At 58.0% G+C, this 22,180-nt stretch overlaps 1 protein-coding gene across 3 annotated transcripts; it reads right to left on the bottom strand.

Annotated features, from left to right (window-relative positions):
- Nucleotides 1-164: 164 nt before the first annotated feature.
- GGA1 (golgi associated, gamma adaptin ear containing, ARF binding protein 1) lies at nucleotides 165-20,868 on the bottom strand. Of its 3 annotated transcripts, none has more exons than XM_072746309.1 (18): nucleotides 18,984-19,423; nucleotides 17,926-18,246; nucleotides 14,982-15,066; nucleotides 13,714-13,789; nucleotides 12,609-12,707; nucleotides 11,179-11,302; nucleotides 10,713-10,813; nucleotides 9,937-10,017; nucleotides 8,864-9,004; nucleotides 8,675-8,756; nucleotides 7,679-7,786; nucleotides 6,774-6,926; nucleotides 3,817-3,881; nucleotides 3,200-3,366; nucleotides 2,644-2,837; nucleotides 1,620-1,789; nucleotides 1,267-1,377; nucleotides 165-1,174 (listed from the first exon to the last, which is right to left on the bottom strand). In XM_072746309.1, exons 5-18 carry the CDS (start codon nucleotides 12,690-12,692, stop codon nucleotides 1,064-1,066), a joined length of 1,692 nt encoding a protein of 563 aa, XP_072602410.1. In that variant the 5' UTR covers nucleotides 12,693-12,707; nucleotides 13,714-13,789; nucleotides 14,982-15,066; nucleotides 17,926-18,246; nucleotides 18,984-19,423; the 3' UTR covers nucleotides 165-1,063. The 3 variants fall into 3 exon arrangements, with proteins under 3 accessions (XP_072602410.1, XP_072602411.1, XP_025866785.1); XM_072746310.1 differs by lacking the exon at nucleotides 18,984-19,423 and adding an exon at nucleotides 18,337-18,883; XM_026011000.2 differs by lacking the exon at nucleotides 17,926-18,246 and having other exon boundaries at nucleotides 18,984-20,868.
- Between the last annotated feature and the right edge of the window lie 1,312 nt (nucleotides 20,869-22,180).

The following is a 22,180-nucleotide window of genomic DNA, read 5'->3' on the forward strand; positions in this document are numbered from 1 at the left end:
CCAAGCAGGGCCTCTTCCTGTGAAGGGCTCAGGGGTGATGAGGAGGAGAACCCTGGCTGGATCGCCAAAGACAGGGCTGGGAAGGCCTGCAGGGCAGCCCCGGGACCCTCCCACTCCTGGACCCTCGTCTCCCTCCATCTCAGAAGGGCCAGGAGGGCAGCTGGTCCAGGAAAAAGGACGTTTTATTTCCATAAATATTCCTGCTCTCACTCACACACAGACCCCATTCTGCCCACAGACAGACAGATGGGCAGAGGCGGGCCACCCACAGGAGGCAGAGGCCAGGGGCCCAAGGAGACGCCCCGAGGATTCCAATGTGGGACCTCCCTTGGCCAGGGGCCCTGGAGCTCCCAGCTGGGGCCCCAGGTCTGCCGTTACCTCTGGGCTGGCAGTCACAGCCCCCACAGTCCCTCAGGAGGCCTGATGGCAAAAGGGGGCAGGTGGGTAGAGTGAAGCCCCCACGAGGAGTGGGAGACAGGTGGGGCTCCCCCAACTGGGCCCCCTGAGACGATGACCACAGGGCCACCGAGAAAGAAAAGCAAAGAGTGTCAAACCACACACCAGAGAGTGCAAAGAGCTGGGGGTGCAGGCGTCACCCCCCCAGTCACCCGGTTCCTATGGAGGAGGCCTGAGCTGGTTCCTGCTCCAGCATGGCCCCCGAGTTATGGCTGGGCCTTCCCATAAGGCATAAGAGATAGGTGGGGACAACCCCACCCCAGGCTGGGGTTGGGGCTGGGCCTGAGGTCCTGGCCCCTGCCCGACAGCCCTGCTTCTCCCCTACAACCCCAAGTCCTTCCAGGGCCAGGCAGCTGTTCCCCTGCTCCAGGCTCCCCCCTGTGGCAAAGGTCCCCAGCAGTGCAAACCCAGGCCCAGCCTCCTGCTGGGTTCAGCTCCGCAGGGGAGGGGGCAAGGAAGGAGGGGCCCACAGGGGTATGGAGAGAAGCACCAGGCCAGGGGGGGATGGCCATGGGAATGAAGGGCGTCCTAGGCCACCATGGCCTCCCACCCAGGCCAGACAGCGCCCAGTCCTGCTGCCCCCTCCTCTCCCCAGCCCCTCCCTGTTCTAGAGGCTCCCCCAGGTCTCGGGTGGGGGGAACTGGTCCACGTCCCCCATCTCGTTGTAGGTCTGGTCGCCCATGGTGAAGAGAAGCTTGTAGCGGAGACGAACCTTCTCCTGCGGCAGAGAGGGTGAAGGCAGAGAGTCAGAGGGAGAGAAGAGGCTGCCCCCACCCCATAGCGGGGCGCTGTCATGGCCTGGCCCCTCACCTTCTGGGGGTTGGCAAGGAGCAGGACCTGGGTGATGGCGGAGGGGTGGACGATGGGGTTAAATGCCGGCAGTTCCGTGCCTGAGGGCGGCTGCAGCTTCACTTTCATGACCTGCAGACAGGAGGGCAGGACGGGGCCCAGCTAGCCCTGGCTTCCTGTCCCCATCCTGAGGGACCAGGCCCAGTCCACCTGCCAGCTCTTCCTTGGAGGGTCCTGAAGCTCTTGTCCCTTGGTTCCCTTCTATCCCCTGATCCCCAGGGGACCCTGCCCCCTTCCCCCCACCCCCTGATAGCTGGCTCCTGTCCAGCCCCAGATCACCCTGCCTGGAAAGGAGGGAGGCAGGCTTGTGTCACCTTGGGGACAGCTGACTGGAAAACGATGTTGCGAATGGGCTGGGGGGCGGTGCTCAGCATAGAAACCACCACCACCAGCACGTCGGAGCGCCCCGGCAGTGGGTCTCGGGCAAAGTGGAAGAGGACCCGGAAGCCATGCTGGTCATACACTGTTACTGGCAAGATGCTGCCTGGCAGAGGAAAGGGGAGAGGGTGATGGGTGGTGCCAGGCCCGAGCCCATGGGCGTCCAACCAGCTCCCCCGACCCAGCTCACATCAGGCACTTGCGGCTCTGCTGGGAACGAGTGAACAAGTCCACACGCTCAGGTCCCTGCCTCGACCCTGGGCAGTAGTGTGGCCAGGGGTACAGACCGGCCCCCAGGTGGGGCAGGCAGACTTCCACCTGTTGGTATTGGTGGAGGCAAGATGCCACCATGGACGGAGTCACCGCTGTGACTCCCCCAGCACTGCTCCCTGGAGAGCTGGGGTGAAGGCCTGGCTGGGGGCTGGGGTCCTGCTCTTCCCGTGTGAACCTGGTACGGTCACTCTGCTGTCCAGGATCCTCCTTACTGGTAAGAGAGGGGGACCACTACCCACTCCTTGGGGACACTGAGGGGGTGATGCTCTTGGTCACAGGGCAGTCACAGGATGGACAAGGCCGAGAAGACTAGTCAGGCTTTACCTGTCTGCTCGCAGCCTGGGCTATGAGCGGCCTCCCTTTTGCTCCCGGGCAGGAGAGGCTCAGGCTTGGACCTACATCTTTACCCTGGTCTGGTTTCATGATCTCGGAGAGACCCGGAACCTCTATGTCCTTGCCTTGACTTCCTGGGAAGGCAGCACTCAGCAGCCAGCGTACGAAGTCCTCCTGCCTATGGAACCCTGGACTCTATAGAGCACTCTGCCTTCGCTCTGAGATGGATGAAAAAGTGGAATCCTGGGAAGGGCAGGGGTCTCACCCAGAGCTCCAAGGGCAGTGAGGGGGTGCTGCTGGATGGCGTGCTGACCCAGTCCAGCCTGTAGCTGCCTGCACCCTTGGCCCACTCACTGGGTTTGATGGACTCCAGGGGCACAGTGATGGTAGCCAGCGAGAGCTCAGTCGTAGTCGGCTGCTGCGGAGGCCCAGGGGGCTCGGGAGATGCGGTATGAAGGAGGCCAGCGGCACTGGAGCTGGGCGAGCTGCAGTTGCTCTTGTTCTGCAGGTCCCGGAGTGTGAGCCGGGGGGCAGGCTGCTGCTTCTCCCTTGTTGGGGGACGTGGCATTGGGGGGTGAATCTTTGGTGGCCGAGAGATCAGGGTCACAGGACAGGCTGGGCTTCCTGGCTGTCCCCAATGACCAGCTGAGATGCCTCCCTGCCTCTCCGGCCTTTGTCTCCTCCCCTTGCAACAGGCAGCTCTTGCTCCCCCACCTGCCACCCTTGCCCTATAGAGTACAGTTCCCCTTTCTCTCATAACCTCTCTGTTCCACGGAACGGGCCCTGCACCTGCCTCGGGCCCTGTTGCCTCCCACAAGCCCTGCACAGAACTCAGCACATAGCAGTCCTCTAGGTGGGGAGGAGTGGGGGGAGGGACTCCCACCCCATTCCAGCCAGGGGGTGCCCTCACCACCGCACTTGTTGGGACTCCGGGGGCAGTGACTGCTGCAGGAGGGTCTTCCCCAGGAGGTCCAGGTCATCCAAACCACTGCTTGCTGGCAGGGATGTCTGCGCTGAGGGCTGGCTGTCTGTGCTGGGGACCCGAGGCGGGGCTGGGGGTTCTGCGCCATCAGAGGACTGTTGGGCACACAAAGCATGCAGATGGCTAGGGTGGTGCTGAAAAGGGGCAGAGTCACCTGGCGCTGCCCTGAAGCCCCTTCCCCTCCTTGCAGGTGACATCCGGGGAAGCAGCACAGAACAGGACTTTCTTGCTGGCCCACTCCCCTCCTGTGGGCTGGCCTGGTCTGGGGTTCTACTCTAGAAACCATCACATTCCAGGGTCCTTAAAGTCACCCCCCAAAAAAGAACGGGGAACCCCATCTCAACCCAACGTGGAGACTCGCAGGGAGAGCATGTGGAGGTGAGAATGCCTGCCTTCCCCCAACTGCAGACCCCACTTGGGGACAGGTGCCTCAGCGCCAGGGCCCCTGCCGCCCCAGGGTCCCCTTTCCTCACTGCCTCCTGGAGGCTGCCTGTCCCAGCTGCCCTCCCCCTGGGACAGGTCAGGCGGGTTCCTGGCCCTCCTACCTGGAAGTTGTTCCATCCAGCACCGTCCAAGCTGGGGCCTGGAAGGGGTGTGGGGTCGCTGAGGCCTGAGAGGAAGTGAGACAGAGATAAAGGAGCTGGATTCCTGAGAGTAAACAGAGGGGCTGGGGGCTATGTGCTGGCTTGGGGGTCACCGGCTCCTGCCCTCCCTCTACATCCCCTCGAGAGGCTTAGTTCAACAGGGAAATCCCACTTTTAGAGGGAACGAGCAGCAGAGCAGAAGCAGAAACCAAAGATCCTGAAGGCCCATTCCCTGCACCCACTGGTGTTCCTCTTCTGCCACTCTGAAGCCATCTCCATCACTGGACATCAGGACTTTTGTCTTCAGAGTCAACGGGCAGCTGGGAGCCCCAAGTGGGTGGAGAGGTAGGATTCAGTGGGAGACACCAGGTGAGGATCCATGGACAGGGGGTGGCATTGTGCCCACCCAACAGTGGCCTCTGGACATCAGAGTGCAGGCGGTGCCCCAGACTGAACAGCCAGGCTGGCTGGGCTGCAGTGCCCGCACGTGCACAGTGGCAGGCGTGAGCTGGGGCAGACTCCCGAGGCCTTCTCTGCCCTGGCTGGTGCCGACAGGGTGGGCTGGCTGGGGCCAAGGAGAGATGGGGGCCCTCTGGATGGCTCTGCTTACTGGCCTGCCGATAAGCAGAAGGCAGTCCAGGTCACCAACCAGTCTGACCTCTGCCCGCCCCGAGGTACACTCGAGACCAAGTTCACCACGGGTTTTACCTAGAGAAGACAAGTTATCCTGTTTCTGGCAAATCCTGAAGAAGTGAGCTGCAGCCTGAAGTGCTGCAGGCTAAGGCAAGGCACGGGCAGCCCAGATGGCTGGGTCTCCTCTCTGGGCACAGCACCCTGAGAGCAGGGACGACACGGGGGTGGCTGCTAAGGTTTCCCACACACCCCTGACGTGTCAGGCTCCTCAGCCGTGGGACTCACTGAATCCTCAAACTACCCTGTTCACCCCAAGGGCGGTGCAGTAACCTGCCCCAGGCCACACACCCAGCAAGTGGCGGCATCTGGGCCCGGCTGGAGCAGGGCCTCATTCCTGGAGTTCAAACACAGCTCTGCCACTTGGCTGTGTAACCTCAGGCTGGTGACAGCCTCCCTGTGCCTCATCTGTAAAACTGAGCCAACAGCTGTCTGTACGAGGGGACCGCGGTACACTAGAGCAACGAGAGGAAGTGCCTGCACCGTGCAGGGCACCCTCCTCAGCAGACGGGAAGTCTGCGTTGCTTACCCTGCCCCCTCCTTCACCCTTCCTGCGGCGAAAAACCGTTTAGGACAGGCCCCCTCTGTGGTCCCCAGGCTTCCTCTATTCCCCCAGAGCTGGGCGGATGCTGCCCTGGCACTTCTGGTTCCTGTTCCCACATTTTCTCTGCTTCTGAGTAGAAACCAATGGGAGCTGGAGGCTCAGGGCTCTGCGGCAGCGGCCCAGGGACAGGAAGTACGAAGCACACCTCACTTCTCCTAAAAAGGTGGCTTTGCCCCAGGTGGGTAGTTGTTGCCTGGCACAGGCTCTGCTGGGGCAGATGAGCCGGGGGCGGGGGTGGTGGTGCTCTGTCACTGGACCATCCTGTCCCTTTCTGTAGCTCAGAATGAAGAGGGGGCAGGTGGATGGGAGGCAGAAGCAGACCCACAGACACCCTGTGGTCAGACCCTTTTAGGTAGGGTGCCAGCTGCTGGGCCTAGACAGGAGCCCGTCCTGGTCCACTGTCCAAGCTCTTGTGTCCCTTTCCTGGCTGATTAGCTGAGTCAGAGCCACAGAGAGGTTCAGAGAGAGACTCAGGATTGAGTGCCTCGTCCTAACCTACGTGCCCCCTTTGGCAAGGCACCCCTCCCACCTGCCTGAGCCTTGGTTCTGCATCTGTACAGCAGGGATGTTGGTGGCACCCGCTCCTGTGGTGGGTGGAGAGTGGTGGTCTGTGATACGACAGTCTGGTAGCCGTGGTTAGGGAAGTCACCTGCCCAGGACCCTGGCTCGTGAGTGCTTCTTCCGGTCCATTAGGTTTGGTTTTTACCTCAGAATTGGCTCGAGAGAACACACTGACTCTTGGCAGCGAAGTCAGTTCCCGCAACTAAACCTTTGAGGTTCCTCTGACAGAGCTCAAGCTCTTTTTATTTCTTTTTTAATAACTTCAGGGCTGAGACGGAGAGGCCACCACCATGATCTCCTGCTTCTAAAGCTTCAGATGGGGCTGCTGCATCAGAAAGCTGGACTCCTAACAACTGTCTGGCCAGCTGGCTGCCTCCTGCATCTTCCCCAGGCATGTGCCTGGTCCCCGTGGGCTCTTGAGCCCTGCCGCTAGCCCATAGTCCAGGACCAGCCTGGGACATGGAGTGCTTGGGGCTCTGGCAGCAGCTTCCCCGGAGCTTCCGGTATTGCAGGGCCATGGCTCTGTCCCTGTGCCTCTCTCCCTCTTTTTTTAAAGATTTATGTATGTATGTACATATGTATGTATGTATGTATCTATTCATGAGAAACGCAGAGAGAAAGACAGAGACACAGAAAGATGGAGGAGCAGGCTCCTCACAGGGACCCTCCCCCGACCCCAGGGTCACACTCTGAGCCTAAGGCAGATGCTCAACTGCTGAGCCACCCAGGCGTCCCATGCCTCTCTCCCTCTAGATGGGTGGGAAAACCACAGCTCTCTGCTGGGAGGCTCCCAATTCTTGGCTCTAACCTGCTGTGGGGAAGTCCCACCATTTCCCCACAGGCCACTGGAGCCTAGGTATGGGCTCGCTTTAGAGGCTGGCCAGTCTCACCCTTTGGCTAGTGACCCAGTAAGAACTCCTTAACATTCCTGAGCCTCAGCCTCCTCAGCTGTGAAATGGGCCTAACCCCACAGGACCCACTGGATGCAGGATGCCTCATGCACTGTGGGCATCTCCTCCACCTGCAGCCAGCCCACCCTCCTCTGGGCCCAGCCCTTCCTCACCCAGAGACATGAGCTCATCATCAAGCAGGGAAACTGAGGTGCTAGGCTGCTCGGAGCTGGCTGGGTCAGCAGGGCGGGTGGGCACGCCTGGGTAGGTGGTGCCCGTAGGAGGGAGATCCAGGCCGGAGAGGTCCAGCAGGGCCGAGGTGCTCCCTGCAAGGAAACGAGAGTCAGGCACGCCCTGGGTGGAGGACGGTCAGGCTGTTGGAGGCCAAGGTCCTGGGCGGGGGGGGGGGGGGGGGGGGGGGGGGGACTGGGGAGCAGGAAGCTGTCCCCCTACCCCCCACAGCCCTCCTGCTTCCTTTGCCCTCCTTGGCCATACTGTCCTGGCCCCCAAATCTGACACCAGGCCCTTTGTCTAGCACACGGTGTTCCTTCTGTCCAGAACCTATTTTCTCCTTCTCTCTACTTGGCCAGCTGCCCCCCCCATCCTTTGAGATATCACTTAAATCCGGCTGCTTCTGTGTAACTCCTGCCCCTGCAGCCCCCCAACAGGGTCCCTTCTAACCTCTGTGGGCCCCCATGGCTGTCACTTCACCCTGACTGGAGCCGAGCCTACAACGTCTGTGTGCTAAACCCTCCCTCCCACCTTCTGATAAGTAAACCAAGCCTGGAGGGTGCCTTCCAGCCCCACATGACAGGTGCCAGATCTATCAAATGAAAGAAAGGCCTTCCTTCTTCTGCCCGTCCTTGCCAAACCCTGGCTCCCTCTCCCTCCTCCTCATGTCCAGACTTCCTCCCCCACAGCTGCAGCCTTGTCCCAGACTTCCCCGCCCAGCTCTCTCCTTAGGGGCCTTCCCTATTTAAGGGGCCAGGGTCACCCTGGCAGTCACAGCCCCCAGCTCTGGAACCAGCACTCCACCAGCCTGGTAGGGCCCTCCCCAGCTCCCCTGCCACATGCTCACCAGGGATGGAGCCGGCTGCAGCATCACCGTTGACCTCCTCGCCCCTCACCAGCTGCTTGTACAGGTTGATCACCTGGGTGAGGTTGTCGTTGGCCTGCAGGATCTCGGCTGGAACAAGCAAGAGAGGAGAGACTAGGCTGCGGGAAGGTGGGGGCCTCTGGGGGGAGATGAACACCTGCATCCATCCCAGCCCTCGGGTGAGGGGTGGGGCGGGGGCATCCCGTTTGCTCTACTCAGGCCCCCTGCCACCTCCCCTTGTCCAGTGTCTCCACTTGACCACCACTCGGTTGAAAACCGTCACTGCTCACGTCCTTGCTTATTGTCTGTCTCTTCTCCATAGGCTGCACGCCCCACTGAGGAATCATATCCCCAAGGACTAGAACAGTGCCGGGCACAAACTAGGCCCTTACCAACACCACCCCCTCAGGGGCTGGGGCTTAGAGGGGTCTGGGCAGCAAGCAAGTCTCTTGGGCAGGGACTAGGTTCCTGGCACACAGAAGGCACTCAGTGAGCTTCCACTGAATCAGGTGCTGAGATGGCACCCAGATTGCTGCCCAGAGACCCTGGATGCCAGAGAATAAGGACAAGAACCTGATAATGTGGCCCTGGCAGGGGTCACAGGGCCCCGCTCTGGACTGCTCAAGCCTGCGGGACTTGTCCTCAGTTCCCAACCCTTACCTACCAGGAGGCAGTGTCTGGCGAGAGCCCCTGGCCTACCCTGGCTCTGTCACTGTTATGCTCTGTGGTCTGGCAAGTTCCTTCTCCCCATTTCAGCTTGTTCAGCTTGTGGGCAGTAAATGAACTGCCCAAGCAGGGGCTTGGCCCATAGCATCTCATAACCACATCTGCTCCTACTCTCTGCTTCCTCAATGAGGAGGAATCCGAGGTCCTGGAGAAGGGGGCCCCCTGGTGGCAGCTCCTGTCAACTGCAGATACTTAGCAAGGCCTGAGAGAGGCAGCAGAGAAAAGTCTTAGGTGACTCTGCTGGGGGCTCACCTAAGGCCTCATCGTTGTCTTCAGTGTCACTGGCCAGTCGGAAGAGTGTCGGCCGCATCCGCTCACAGCGCTGGTACAGCTCCTGGGGGCAGCAGGGTGGGAGGGTCAGGCCGGCGGGGGCCAGGTGAGGGTGGGGGCTGGGCAGAGGAGGCCGGTGAACCCAGACTGAACCCGGACCAGTACCCATACCTTCATGAGGTCCTCGCTGCTGCGGGCTGAGGTTCCGCCCTGGCTGTGGCTCATCACCATCTCTGTCAGCAGCTTCACGTTGTTGTTTACCTCCTCAATGGCACTCACCCGCTTTGAGATCTTCTCCATCCGCTTCTGGTCCTGGGGAGGCAGCAGCCCGGGAGAGCCCAGGTCATGCCTGCTCTGAGCCAGGCACCGTCCACAGCACTCTAGTTTCCACTGGCTTGGTGTGACCCCCCACAAGGTGCTCATGCCCAGCACAGGGCATTTGAGTCCAAGAAGCCCTCTGCCAACCACGTGCTCACTTCCTCTCCTCTCCTGTCCTGATGCCCCCTGGGCCCAGGCCTCTACAGGAGCCAGTCAGAACCTCCAAGGCCCTCAGACACAATCTCCAGGGTGGCTTGGGAATCTGGGCTGGGTGGTTCTGGAGGACCAGAGCTACATACCCACGCCTGTGGTTTTACACGACCCTAGCTCTCCTTGTGTTTGACCCTTGAAAGGAGGTGCCTGCACTTGAGAGCCAAAGGGAGCCTTCGTGGTCACTGAGCACAACTCAACACTAGGACAGAGACCCTCCCATCCCATGCCCGCCGTGCTTACTATGCACATTCCTCCCGGGTGGGACAAAAGGTGGGCTTGTGCTGTGCCCTCTAGCATAGTCACCCTCCTTGAGAGGGGCCACCCCGGACTTTCTCTACACTGTCAAGGCACACCCAGCTTGCCCTGAGGACAGCCTGGGACTTCTGCCCTGAGTGTCTCCAGACCGTAGGCTTTGATGGCCTGCTTCCATCGATAAAAGAAGTTTCAGCGTGCGCCCACAATATCCATATGCTTGCTTAGAAGTTAAACACATACTCTTTCTTTGCAAGACATACACATATGTGAGTCCCTTAAATATAATGAACGATGCCTAACTGATTTCTGTTTCTCGTGGAAGAGGGAGCTGGCCTCACAGAAGGCCCTTTACCTGGGTCACTGCAGGGTTCCTCATATGCACACATACAACCCCACCTCGGTGGCCCAGCTCAGATCCCCACTCTGCCTCCTCCCTGCACCACGGGCTTGGCCATCACCTCTTGCACCATCTCCTTGATGAGTTTGTTGGCTGCTCGAAGGTCCTCGGGGTGGGAGCTCTTCAGTAAGCGGGCCAGCATCTGCAGGGATGGAGGGGCACAGCTGTGACACCAGGACTGGGCCGGGGGTCATATCCTGGCTCCCCGTTTCCTCACTGGGGGGACACAGGGCGTGTATTAAGCTCTTTGAGAAATGGTGAGACTCTACCGACACTTGATGGAGGAGGCCATAGGACGCCTGAAACACTGCACATAAATACTCCCCAAAGAAGTTCTCAACAAATGGTACAAAATGTTATATGACTATCGTGAGAGAATCTTTCTGGGTGTACCAGAAAGGTACAGAAAGCATGTACCAGAAACTCAATAGCGCTTACCCTCTGGGGCTGGGACTAGGTAGACAGGATCTTTTATTTTGTATCTTAGCTCCTCTGTGCTGTTTAATTTCTTGCCCATGAGCACAAGCTTCTTCAACACAAAGTTAATGAAATTATCATTGAAAGGATCAAAGACAAAACTGCTGCTCAACCTATGAAATGCCCTCAAAGTAATCCCAGGGATACCAAACATGCTCTTGCGCTTACTAAATGCAGGGGTTCTGGATGAGAAGTACTCAGTACACAGAAGTGCTTTATAAACTGAGCCTGTCACCCACTACGGTGACTGTGCCCCGCGTGAGCCTCTGCTTCAGGTCAGGGCAGCCAGGGCCTGGAATTCAGACCAAGTAGGCCCCGAAGCTCCTCATCTACCCCTCCTACCCCTCCCTGGAACCTCACCTTGGATTTCTCCTCATCCTCAAAGATCACATTCTTGGGTCGTGGAGGAGGAAGGGGAAAGGTGGCATCATCTGGAAGTTTGGGGTCGGACTTCACAATCCCTGGAGCAGACAGTCGTGAGAAGGCTGTCAACAGGACCTAGGGCCAGGGGTGGGATGGGAAGGGGCGGGGGGCAGGCGAGGGTAGGATGGAGGCTGGGGGACAGCCTTTCTCCAGCATACTGGCTTTGGACTCTGGTGGGCCAGAGTCAGCTTCTGAACTAGGATGCCAAACTGAGTGGTGGAGTTTAGGCACCCATATTTTAAGGCCACTCTGTGGAGCCCATAAACAGGCCCCCCTCGCTATAGGTTCTTGGAAAGTTAAAGGGCAGCTCCATGACCACGTTGCCAGAAGCTGCCCCTGAAGTGGCCAAAAGCCCCAGCTCAGGGAGGAGGCACTGCTCACACCCCACCATCTGGTGCCTCACCCTGCTTCTTCAGCATCTGGTAGGCCTCTGCAATTTTCACCTCCTCAGGCAGGCCGACCGTCCAGCTGTAGAGGAGCTCCAGGATCTTGTTCTTCACCTTCTCTGATGTCCGTGAGCCCAGGTACTTCAGACACCAAGGGGAGAGGAGGCTTTTGCAGTTGTCTGGCCCCACTCACTGCAGCCCAGCCCCTGCCCCAACCTGGCTGCTCCCCAGGGCTCCAGGAAAATCTCAGCTTGCGGGGCCCTCACGTCCCACCTGACTGGACTGGTGCAGACTGAGCTCACCTCCTAGCTCTGCTGCTCACTAGCTGTGCCAGCCCTGAAGGTCTGTTGGCCCCACCTGTTAAGTAGGGATGATAGCAGTGACACCATGGTGAGGATGCAGAGCTGACACGGGGAAGGTGCAGAGCCTAGTGCCTGCTTTCAGCCAGCTCAACTCTGGCTTAACTCAGTGACCTCAGGAAGGAGGAGCCACCTGGCTTGGGGCTGGCCAGGGTAGGGGCAGGTGTGGAATTGCTTGGCCCTGGGTCCCACTCACAGTCTCTTAGCAGCAGACTAGGCTGAGGCAACTGGCTCTCACACCAGTCACCTCCTGGGAAGAGAATGGGGGGCCGGCTGGAACATTCAGCTGCTACTGGTCAAGAGAGGGGTATGAATGAAGGAGGGGCAAAGGGGGTGGGCTCTCACCCAAGGGGCATTAAGCATGTGCACGCTAGGGATGCCTGGGTGGCTCAGTGGTTGAGCATCTGCCTTTGGCTCAGGGCACGATCCCGGGGTCCTGGGATTGAGTCCTGCATCGAGCTCCCTGCAGGGAGCCTGCTTCTCCCTCTGCCTGTGTCTCTGTGTATCTCATGAATGAATAAATAAAATCTTAAAAAAGAAAAAGCATGTGCATGCCCTACGGGAGGACCCCCTCACTCCCCGCCCAAGGCCAAGGCTAGGGCTTGACCCATCAGCGGGCTCAGCCATTCAAGTTTGGGGCCTCAGCATCCAAGGTCTCATGGAGGCTACTCTTGTGAGGTGGGGACAGGGAGACCCTACACTAGAACCCCAGGAGCGTGGGGAGACATCAGAGACAGACTGGCCTACTGGGGAGGCTGATCAGCAGCTGCGTGCATGCCCTGCGCTCATTCCTCACTAAGCCTGAGCCGCCCCATCCTTGAGCAGCTCCAGAGCAGTCAGCTACCTGGTGACCTGGAAGCCCTCCTCCTGGACCTCCCACCATCCCAGACTCAGCTGTGAATGACCTCAAGGAAGGCTCTGTGTTTGTGCCAGAGTTCTAACGGGAGCCTGAGCAGCAGATGTGGGAACCCCAATGTGAGTTTCTGGGAGGACAGCAGTCAGGTGCCTCCCACAGAGGGTCCTCCTTCCTCAATACCCCCCAACACCCCATGACTGCACAGGCCTAAACTGGGGCTGGGAGCACTCACCTTGGGAGACACGACCTTGATGAGCTCGTTGAGAAAGCGGAACTTGCCCACCTCGTCATGGAACCTTTTGCCACAGCTCTTCATACATGTTTCCAGCACCTAGTGTGGGGGGAACCCAAGGAGAGGGGTCAGAAGAGACAGTCTCTCCTCCCACACCTTGGCCAGGGCCCGGAAGCCCAGGGATGGGCATTCAGAGGGTGGAGGGTGGGGGGAATGACTCCTGAGGACAAGTGGATTCTGAGGGTCAGAGGCCCCTGAGCCTGATCACCACCCTCTGAGGTGGGGTGGGTGCCCTTGAGGGCTGGCAATGTCTAACTGGCAGCGCCGAGGGAGCCCCTCCATGGCCTGGCCACATTTGAGCACCACTTGTAAATGAATTCCCTATTCCTTTTCTGCGAAGGTTTTTTAAACTTCAACAGGCACCATGCACCTCGCCTTATCCTATTTATCTGTGCACTCATAGGACTAGCAAGTTTGAGAAAACCCTATCAAAACAAATACATAACTATGAAAAGAAAACCTGCTTATCTGCCACCTAAGGTCAGCCTCGGTCTATGGTGAGTTGCTAAAGGGCCTTTCCCTGGGGGCCACAGACCGTGCATCCCCCAGTCTTCTGCTGACATCGCTTCAAAAGTTCTGGCCCAAGCCCAGCGCCAACACTTGAACCCCCAAGGGAAGGACAGTACTGTCTCGGTCGGGAGACCACTGATGGGCTGAGCTGGTTCCATAATGCACCTGGGAGCTTTATAAATGTGCAGGTTCCCGGGAGCAGATCCTGAAGGAACTTGGGTTCAGTGGGCCCGGGGTGGGCCTTCATTCAGTATGTAACCGGCCTCCTGGAGATCTGACACCCGGCTGGAGCCGGGAACCCAGGCCAGTCCTAGAGGGCTTCCTCCCCACAAGAAGCCTAATGGTGCAGGGGCTGGGACGGGAGGCTCTGGGCCCCCAGGGGCTGGCCCAAACTCCTGATCGAGGTCATTCTGGCACCACTCCTTTGGGCTCGAAAGAAGAGCCTGATGAGACCCCCAAAAGACTTCAGTCTTGGCCTCCCTGGGTCATATCCATGTGGTCAGGGGACAGATGGCATGTTCTCCCCTCTTCTCACCGTCAGGGCTTGGATCGCCTCCCACTCCTGCGGTGACTGGATCTTGTGAGCCAACAGCCGCGTGGCAAGCGGAGGCCTAGGTGAGAGGAACAGCACAGATCCCAAACAGCCGGAGCCCAAGGCTCCCCAGGGTAGGGTGCCACACCACCCTGCTCGGATCGCAGCCCTTGGTGGCTTTGGTGGGGCAGATGCAAAGGCCCAGCTCCTTTTTTGATCATCTGGGGCCAGAGATGTGGCCTGACAGGGCAGGGCCAGCAAGGAATATGAGCTGGGGACCTTCGAAACGCGTGAGCTCGGCTCGTCGGCCAGCTTTCCTGAGAACTGCGAGTGGGAGAGGGGACCCCAGCCTTGAAGGACCCAGTCTGGGAGTACACCATGACAAGGTACCACGAAGGATGGGCAGACATAGCTCCCTGGGAATTTGAGGGGGCACAGGACATTCTGCTGAGCAAAATCAAAGATGGCAATGTCACCACTAGATCATAAAAGACCCATCGCTAGTGATAGTGCTTAGGATGTATGAGGAGCCTCACATGCATTTTCCTGCCCAGCCTTCAGGGGAGCTCTACAGGGTTGGCAGCGCTCTCGCCTCCCCTTTACAGCAGAAGACCTGGAGGCATGCCCGGCTGACTCAGCGGACAGAGGGACGGGGTTCGCACCCCAGCAGCTGGATGCGGGGTCACCGCACTTTATGCACAGCCTCCTGGAGCAGAGCACCGGCACTGGTGGGAGTGCAGTGGAGGTGGAGCACCCTGGCTGCAGTCCCCAAACGTCAGCACCACCTGGGGGAGCCTGCTAACAAAGCCACCCCAAGCTCCCTGCCACTCTAGTCCTTATCTGCACCCAGGCCCCAAATGTGCATTTTTGAACAGCACTAATTTTAATGCAGGTGGTTCTCGCTCCTCTTTGAGCCAAGGGCCTGTTGGCCTCCTCCCAGCTGAGGAGCATGTCCCAACAAAGCACTGGCTGGGGTGTAGGCGGGCCTCGGCTTAATGCAGCCCAGGACTACCATTTTCTTTGTGGGGAACCCCTGAGTCCCCTGGGCCTCAGTTTATTCACCTGTAAAATGGGTTCAGTAAGGCCCGGTTTACAGGGTGGCACCGAGCATCACCGAGTACCCACTACCATCATTAATTTGTAAGCACGTTTAGAACGGAAGCTGAGTCTCAGCCCACTCATGTCTCTGCCCAAGGCCAGGGTCTGGAGTGTGCAAGGCAGGTGCCCAGTAGATTCTGTTGAGTACGTGAGCAAAAGAGGAGGCCACCTACCCCTCAAAGTCCTCGTTGAGCTGTTCGCAGAAGCCGTTGATGCTGGCCCAATTCAGCTCCTTGTTTAGAGGATTTGTGGCTCTATCTGTAGGAGGAAAGAGGGCCATGGTGGTCTGGTGAAGGGATCCCTGCCTCTCCCACTCCCTCTGGAAGTGGGGTTGGTCAGTAGGGGACAGGACTGAGCATACAAAGAGACTCCCTTGGGGTAGCCCTGGTGGCTCAGCGGTTTAGTGCTGCCTTCTGCCTTCAGCCCGGGGTGTGATTCTGGAGACCAGGGATCGAGTACCACGTCGGGCTCCCTGCATGGGGCCTGCTTCTCCCTCTGCCTGTGTCTCTGCCTTTATCTCTCTCTCTGTGTCTCTTGTGAATAAATAAATAAAAAATCTTAAAAAAAAAAAAACAAAAAACAAAGAGACTCCCTTTGACGTCCTGTTCCAGTAGCTTTAAGACGCAAGTGATGATCTTCAGCTGCATCAATGGACAGATGAGCTCCTGTCCACTGGCTTCCCCTTGTGGTCTCTCCCCGAATAGCGCTACTTTTAGAGCCAGTGCTCAGGGGTGGTTCGCCACACTCTAGTGTTCCCATCTCCACAGCTGCACACCTTTCTGCCTGCTCCTGAAAGTGTCCTCACAGTTCTCATGGAATTTATACACTCAGCTCCAGAAGTAAGGAAGAAAAGAAAAAAGCCATAGTTCTACTCTCAAGGAGCCATGTGGCTGGCTGGGAAGTGGGCCAAGGGAAGCTAGGTTCTCAATACAATGTGACAAAGGGCGAAGGAGCCAGAGCAGGGGATTTCAGTCAGGCCTGGGACCAGGGAGGCTGTCTGGAAGAGGCAACGCTCAAGCAGGAGTTAGTTAACCAAGCTGGGATGGCATGAAGGCTGTGTGTGAGGAGGAGAGATGTAGATCACTGAGCAAAGGGCAGAGCACGAAGGACCTTGGTAATAAGGACTGCAGCTCAGATATCACCTCCTCCACGAAGTCTTCCCTAACCCTGGCTCCTGCCCAGGGTGGCACTGCTGGATCAGCTCTCTCTTGTGTGTCCCCCAGCTCTGACCTTCATCCAAGGGCCCATGCCTGCAGTTGCACTGCATCTCAGCCTCTTGGGCACATGCCTATTTTCCCTTGGCAAACAAATGACTGAAGGAGGGCTTGGCTGTGGGCAGGTGGGCATAGGTTCTGGAGAAGTCTGAATCCAGGAAGGAGTAGTGGCCAGGAAAGGGCACAGGTCTACAGGAGGGGGTAATAAACAAAGCCAATCATCTCCCTGATGCCCAATGCTGATTAAAAAACAATCAAGTAGCTCATGTGACTTCCCTGAACCTCTGTTTCTCCATTTGTAAAGTTGGAGGGAAACAAGGACTGATTTAGGTGACAAAATACTTTACGCAAGATGAGGCCATGGCGACAGCCAGAGCTAGATCTTCACTACTTCCCCAGAGCCGGTCTCTAAGCTTCACCCCATCCTGGTCTGTTCTACCCAAGCTGGACATTGAGCAGGGGGTGTAGTGGGCAACACCGCCCAGCATGGGGGAGGGTGTCGGATAGAGAGGGATCTGTGGACAGGAGGCTGGGGACCCAACATGTGGCGCCTGCCCACCTTGGTTCTATGCTGTGGTGGGAGGTCCAGAGCCCCGGGATTCCAGTGCCTGGCAGCCATTTATTCAATTCATATTTAGTCAATAAATATTCTGAGTGCTGGGGTCACAGAAGTAAACAAGACAAAATCCCTGCCCTTCCAGAGTTCATAGCCCAGCGAGAGAAACACCTACCACTCAGATAGATAAAAAAACAGAACACTGTACACTGTTGTGAAGCACCATGAAGAAAATCATAGCAAGGAGAACGTATGGAAAGTGTTTTGGGGGGGGGAGGTGCTGCTCTCTCTGAGAGAGCTCTCGGAGGAGGTAGAGCTAAGCAGAGGTCTGAAGGAAGCATTTTCCCTCTGTACAAATCTGTTCCAGGAGCCCTGCATAGCCCTCTAGTCCCTCGGGGAAAGGAAGCCCCTGCTGAACACCCAGGGACCCAAGAATAGCTGTCATCCCTCCCTGCCCCCCCCCGCCGCCACCTGCCCCACCAAGGGAAAGTGTGTCCATCTACTCTGCCTCCTAGTTCCCCAACACCACCAGAGGCTGGGGAACACGAGTCTGGAGTTAGAAAGATAGAATGGGGCTAGATCCTATCCTCAATGACATCTGGGTGGGGGACTCTAATAAAATAGGAAGTACCTTAGAAGTATCAGACACATGAGTCTGAGTGAGGACAGAGAAGCTAGTTCTACAAACTGCTCCTGAGTCAGAAGCCAGTGAGGAAGAAGCAGTGGCATCATGAGACACCAGCTTTCTCCCCTGCGTTGGGCTCAGAGTGAGAGCTGACCAACGTCTCTGGCCTGAGCACCCAGCCCCCAGCCCTCTTACCTCTACCTGGTGGGAGCACTTTCCCTGGCAGGCAGGCAGCAAGGGAGAACACCCAGGGAGGGCAGAGGGAAGTCTTTCACAATACAGCACAACTCTACCCTGTCGCTCCACAGCGGTGACGATATCATCATCTACCTACTAGAAGCTACTCTTTACCCTCAAACCACTGCAAGAGAAGAGCTTATCATTTTGGTAAGGGATAAAGGGGAAGAAAAAGAGAGAGCAATCGTAGCCTCAGTCTATTAGAGTCCAGCCTGCTGCCAAACCCAGGTGTCCGGACTCCTGTTTCTCAGATCAGGCTCTGGACTCTCGGAAAACCTGGACTACTGGTAAACCCGAGACTGCTTTGTATCACCCTCAGTCCAAGTCCTGCAGTTGTCAGATCTGTTAGCTAGGGCCCTGCCCATCCCCCCAAGCTGCTGCGGGGACCTGGACACTTGTGGCGTTCTGGAACAGTCTCAGTGACCACCGCGTGCCTCCTTTCCATGCCCTCCCCCTCCACTGGCTAGACTGACTTTGAAACATGCCTGGAAATGCTCTGGTTCCTGGGCCAGCCTCAGGGTTCGGTTCTGCTCCAGACTGGCTCAGAAAAGGCTGGTCATGACTGCAAATCACCCCGCACAGCCCCTGACGTGCCAGGGGCCAAGGAGCGAGCTGAAGGTAGACCGAGAGCTCCCTGAGGCCCTGGCACAGACGTGGCCCAAAGAAGAGACTCAGGAGGAGCTGTCACTAGCCCAGGGAGAGTCCAGGAGGCAGGCTGTGAGAGCCAATATCTCCGTCAGCAATATGGCTTAGGGGCCAGGCAGAAAGTGTAGGGGCTCCGAAGCCCGAGTACTAGGAGCCGGTGCCTAAGGAGACACAGGGAAAGGGGTTCAGGGGCCTTGGAGGAAGGTCAGCAAAGGCTGGGAAAGGAGTCTCACTCGGGCAGAGGTATGAACCTGAGGGGCTGGGCTGAGGGCAGTGGGAGGGAGCTTGACGCTACTTCTGGAGTCTCAGATGGGACCCTCCCAAGCCTGTAGGGCTCGAGGGATCCCCACGGTGTGGCCAGAGCTTGGAGGATCTGATGGGCCAGCGTCCTGGGCGAGGGAACGAGCAAATCTGAAAGGCGCTGCAGGCTCAAGGAACGCATAGGAGGGGATCTCGCAGGCAGGGCCGGACAGCGGAGGGCTTGCGGCCCACGGAGAGTAGGGCCCTCCCTGCGGGGCCCGAGGGGCAGCCCAGGGGCTGCTGGCTTGCCCCCCCACCCCGGGCCGAGGAATGACTCGGGGGTCCGCTCTTCAGCAGAGAAGGCTGGGCCTCTGGGGCTTGGGGACGACGGGGTCCGTCCGGGGGGCTCCGGGCGCAGCTCCCTTCGGCCCCAGGACCGGATGGGTGGGCGGTGCCCGCGTCCGCCGAGCGCCCGCGCTGCGGCGGGGTCTTCCTCCACCCCAGGGTCGGAGGGAGCCGGCTCGGGGCACCGCCTCTCCTGGGCCGGAGGCGGAGCGTGGGGAGGGGGCGCCGCGTACCCCGCCCCCGCCGGGAAGGGGCCCGCCTCGTGCCCCCGGTTCCGGTTCCGGTCCGGCCCGCGCCCCTCCCGGACACTCACTGATTCGCGCCTCCAGAGTCTCCGGCTCCATCGCGGGCTCCATCCGCCACGGGACCCCAAGCCTCGGCACCGCCCCCCGCCCCCCGCCGCTCTCGCGGGACCTCCTCGGCACCGCCCTCCGCCGATTAAAGGGGCAACGTCCGCCCAGACGCGCGGGAGCGGCGCACGGGAGCGCTCGGCACCATAGAGACGCGAACGAGCTGGCCTAGAGGGTCACTCGCTCTCCCGACTCCTCCCCCCAGGTGGTGTCTACGTCGCGGGCGGGACTCGACCCCTGCCTTCCCGTTCCCGGCGCTCAGGCGGGAGAGGAAGCGGAGGGACTGGGGGCCGAGAGCGGCACCATGGAAACCCCACGGGACGCTGTAGCTCGTTGTGCGTCACGAAGATGCCCGTGACTGCTTCCGGAAGAACACTCCGCGGCCATGTTTCTGAGGGGCTCTGAGGTCACTTCCGGAACCCTGAGGGGATACTTCCGCTTAGACTGGAAAAGTGGGAGGGTCCCTTAAAGGGCCCATGACGTACATTGGCCGTGGCGAAAGCGACAAGTCAAAGTTTGTCGAGTGCTTACAGTGTTCCAGGCATTGTTCTAAGCACTTTTTTTTTTTTTAAAGATTTTATTTATTTATTCATGAGAGATGCAGAGAAAGAGGCAGAGACATAGGCTGAGGGAGAAACAGGCTCCCTGTGGGAAGCCCGATCAGGACTCGACTCGGGACCCCAGGCTCACAACCTGGGGCAAATGCGCAGCCAAAGGCAGATGCCCTTGTCCTAAGCACTTTTATGCATGAATGCATTCTGTCCGCACAACCAACCCTGGAGCCGGATAGTGTGTCTGAGGTCACACAAGGAGCGGAGCCTAAATCCTGTGCTGTCTGCATTCATTTTGCGAACTTTTATTGAACTCTGCGTTTGCTTTGCTCAGGGATGGGCGCTGGAGGAGAAAGGCCAGGCTGGATATTTATTACAGAGGTGGGGGAAGCCCACGGGTGGTGGCAAGTCAGGAGGTTGCTCCCGACTGCAAACGAGGTGTGTGTGTGGGGGCTCTTGAAAGGGCAGGTGTCACAGAGGGGGCATTTAGCTGCGAGACGGACGGACTTCTCCGCGCACACCTGGTGGGAAAAGATGTTTCAGGTGGAGGGAACCAGACGTTTCAGGGCTCGCAGGGCCGAACGAGTAAGGTGCATTTAGAGAATCGAATCGAAAATATCCACAGGGCTCCTGAGGATGTTGGCCTGGCAGTAGGCAGGGGCGAGATCATGCGGGTCTGTGTTCAGCTTTTTTTCTGGAAGGCACATGGGTGTCGTTAAAGAGCTTCATGGGTGACGACAAAGTCAGGCTTTTGTTTCAGAGCGGTCCCGGCGGCAAGAGTGGGGAGACGATACGGGTGGGGGCTCGCCTGAAATCAGGGGGGGGGCGGGACAGGCAGATTTCCTAGCCCTGAGGTCTTTCCTCCTGCCGCTTCTTCCTCCCGCAAAAGTCTCCCTCCTCTGGCTTTCCACCTGCCGGCCGGGATCGCCGGGTGACGTCACGCCCAGGGAGCGGGTCCCCGGGCGCCCCGGGTCGGCTGCAGTCTGTCGCCCCCTGGCGGCCCTCCGGGGAGCCACCCCTCTGGAGCCGCCCTGTCCCGGGGAGGGTTAAAGCCGCAAAGACTAGGAAATCTGGGGAGGCCGGTTGGGCTTGGTGAGCGCCTTGGTGAACGACCTCGAGTCACCTTGCAGAACCGCAGTGACCTCATCTGGAAGATGAGGGGGTTGTGCTGGGTCAGTTTTTCCCCTCAGCTCACCATTCAGCCGACTGAGATGCTTTTCTAAAATTCTCCCCGCAGGCCATTAAAATGATTCAGTAAAAGTGCTATGTATGTTTATTGCATTCCTCAATAAAAGCTGTAACATAATGTGTACTTAGACCTCTTTCTGTTCCTTTCTTTTATTAGCAAAATGAATGATCCCAGAAAGAAAAGGCAACTGTATTTACCACACTGATTTCAGGGCATATAACACCCCGTCAGGAATCACGTTTTAAAGATAGCATAGATTTGACCTGGATTCAAATTCTGACTTCACTGCTTTCCAAGCTGTATGACCTCGGGCAAGTCACTTAGCCTCCCTAGATCTCAGGCTTCTCACCTGAAACATGGTTGTGAGAATTCAAAGAAATGGTTTTTGCAGAGTGAACCCCCCAACACATGCTCCCTACCCACTTTCCTTGATGAACTTTTCTCCTTAGTACTTATATTTGTTATGTACTTTCTTTCTTCATTGTGTTTTCTGATCCCTCTTCTCCACTAGAATGTAAGCTCCATGAGAGCAAGGAATTTCATCTGTTTGGTTCGCTAATGTATCTCAAAAGCTTAAAAGAGTTGCTAGTACATGGTAAGTATTTGATGGATATGCATTGAATAAATGAATGAATTGAAGCTATTACTTCATAAATATTATGGATGGAGGGGTGCAGGAGCATGTCCCACATCGCAAAGTAGATGTGTGTGTGTGTTGGGGGCAGGCTGTGCTCTCAAGAAAGGCTCTAGGCTGTGCATCAGCAAATCTCAGAGAATAGGGCTTGGTAAGGGAGACTCAGGAGCTGTGCCCAGGCACATGGGGCCTGGTCCAGACTGGGGGTCACTGGAGAAGGTGCAGGAAAAGGAACCCAAGGATGGTGAAAGGAAAAAGCACAGGAGACAGGGAATGCAGGGATTTGGCCTTGAAAGCTGTGTCCATCTCCACCATTTGCAAATGTCTTGCTCTGAGTGACTTGGGAACTCTGGATGCAGGGACAGGAAGAAACCAGAGCTATTCTTGAAGCCTCTGTAATTTACTAATAACCCATGCTGACCTCCTAGGGCTTAATGCCTCAGACCCTTCCCTGGAAACCCTTCCAACCCTGAAAAGACTGGCTAGGATGGGTGGGGAAGGGGGGAAGAGGAAATGGGGAGAGATCTTGGAGGGCAAGTAGGAGGGCACTCAATCCTTTTCTTGGGAGGCGGGGAGCAGGGGGTTGTAGAAGGCTCACAAACAAGCTGAGGCATGGCTTTAATTCCAGCCCCTGTAATCCCAGCCAGGTCCTGGTTTACATCTCTTTACCAGGCTGCCCTCTGGGGGCAAGGGCACAAAGGACCATGGGTGTCATCCTCACACAGACCTCAGAGCTGGGTGTTATCCTCCCGTTTTACGGATGAGAATTCTGAGGCCCCATGTACA

This window comes from Vulpes vulpes, unplaced genomic scaffold (assembly GCF_048418805.1).
Source record: "Vulpes vulpes isolate BD-2025 unplaced genomic scaffold, VulVul3 u000000695, whole genome shotgun sequence".
Lineage (NCBI taxonomy): Eukaryota > Metazoa > Chordata > Mammalia > Carnivora > Canidae > Vulpes > Vulpes vulpes.

Bases quoted from the DNA above. Each gene is read 5' to 3' on its own strand.
- GGA1 (XM_026011000.2), bottom strand. From the start codon at position 19,026: ATGGAGCCCGCGATGGAGCCGGAGACTCTGGAGGCGCGAATCA. The intron at 10,018-10,712 runs GTGAGGTTCCAG...CCATCCCTGCAG, and splicing joins AGGATGAGGAGAAATCCAAG to ATGCTGGCCCGCTTACTGAA. The intron at 1,790-2,643 runs GTGAGTGGGCCA...TTCCTCTGCCAG, and splicing joins CCTGGAGTCCATCAAACCCA to GCAGCATCTTGCCAGTAACA.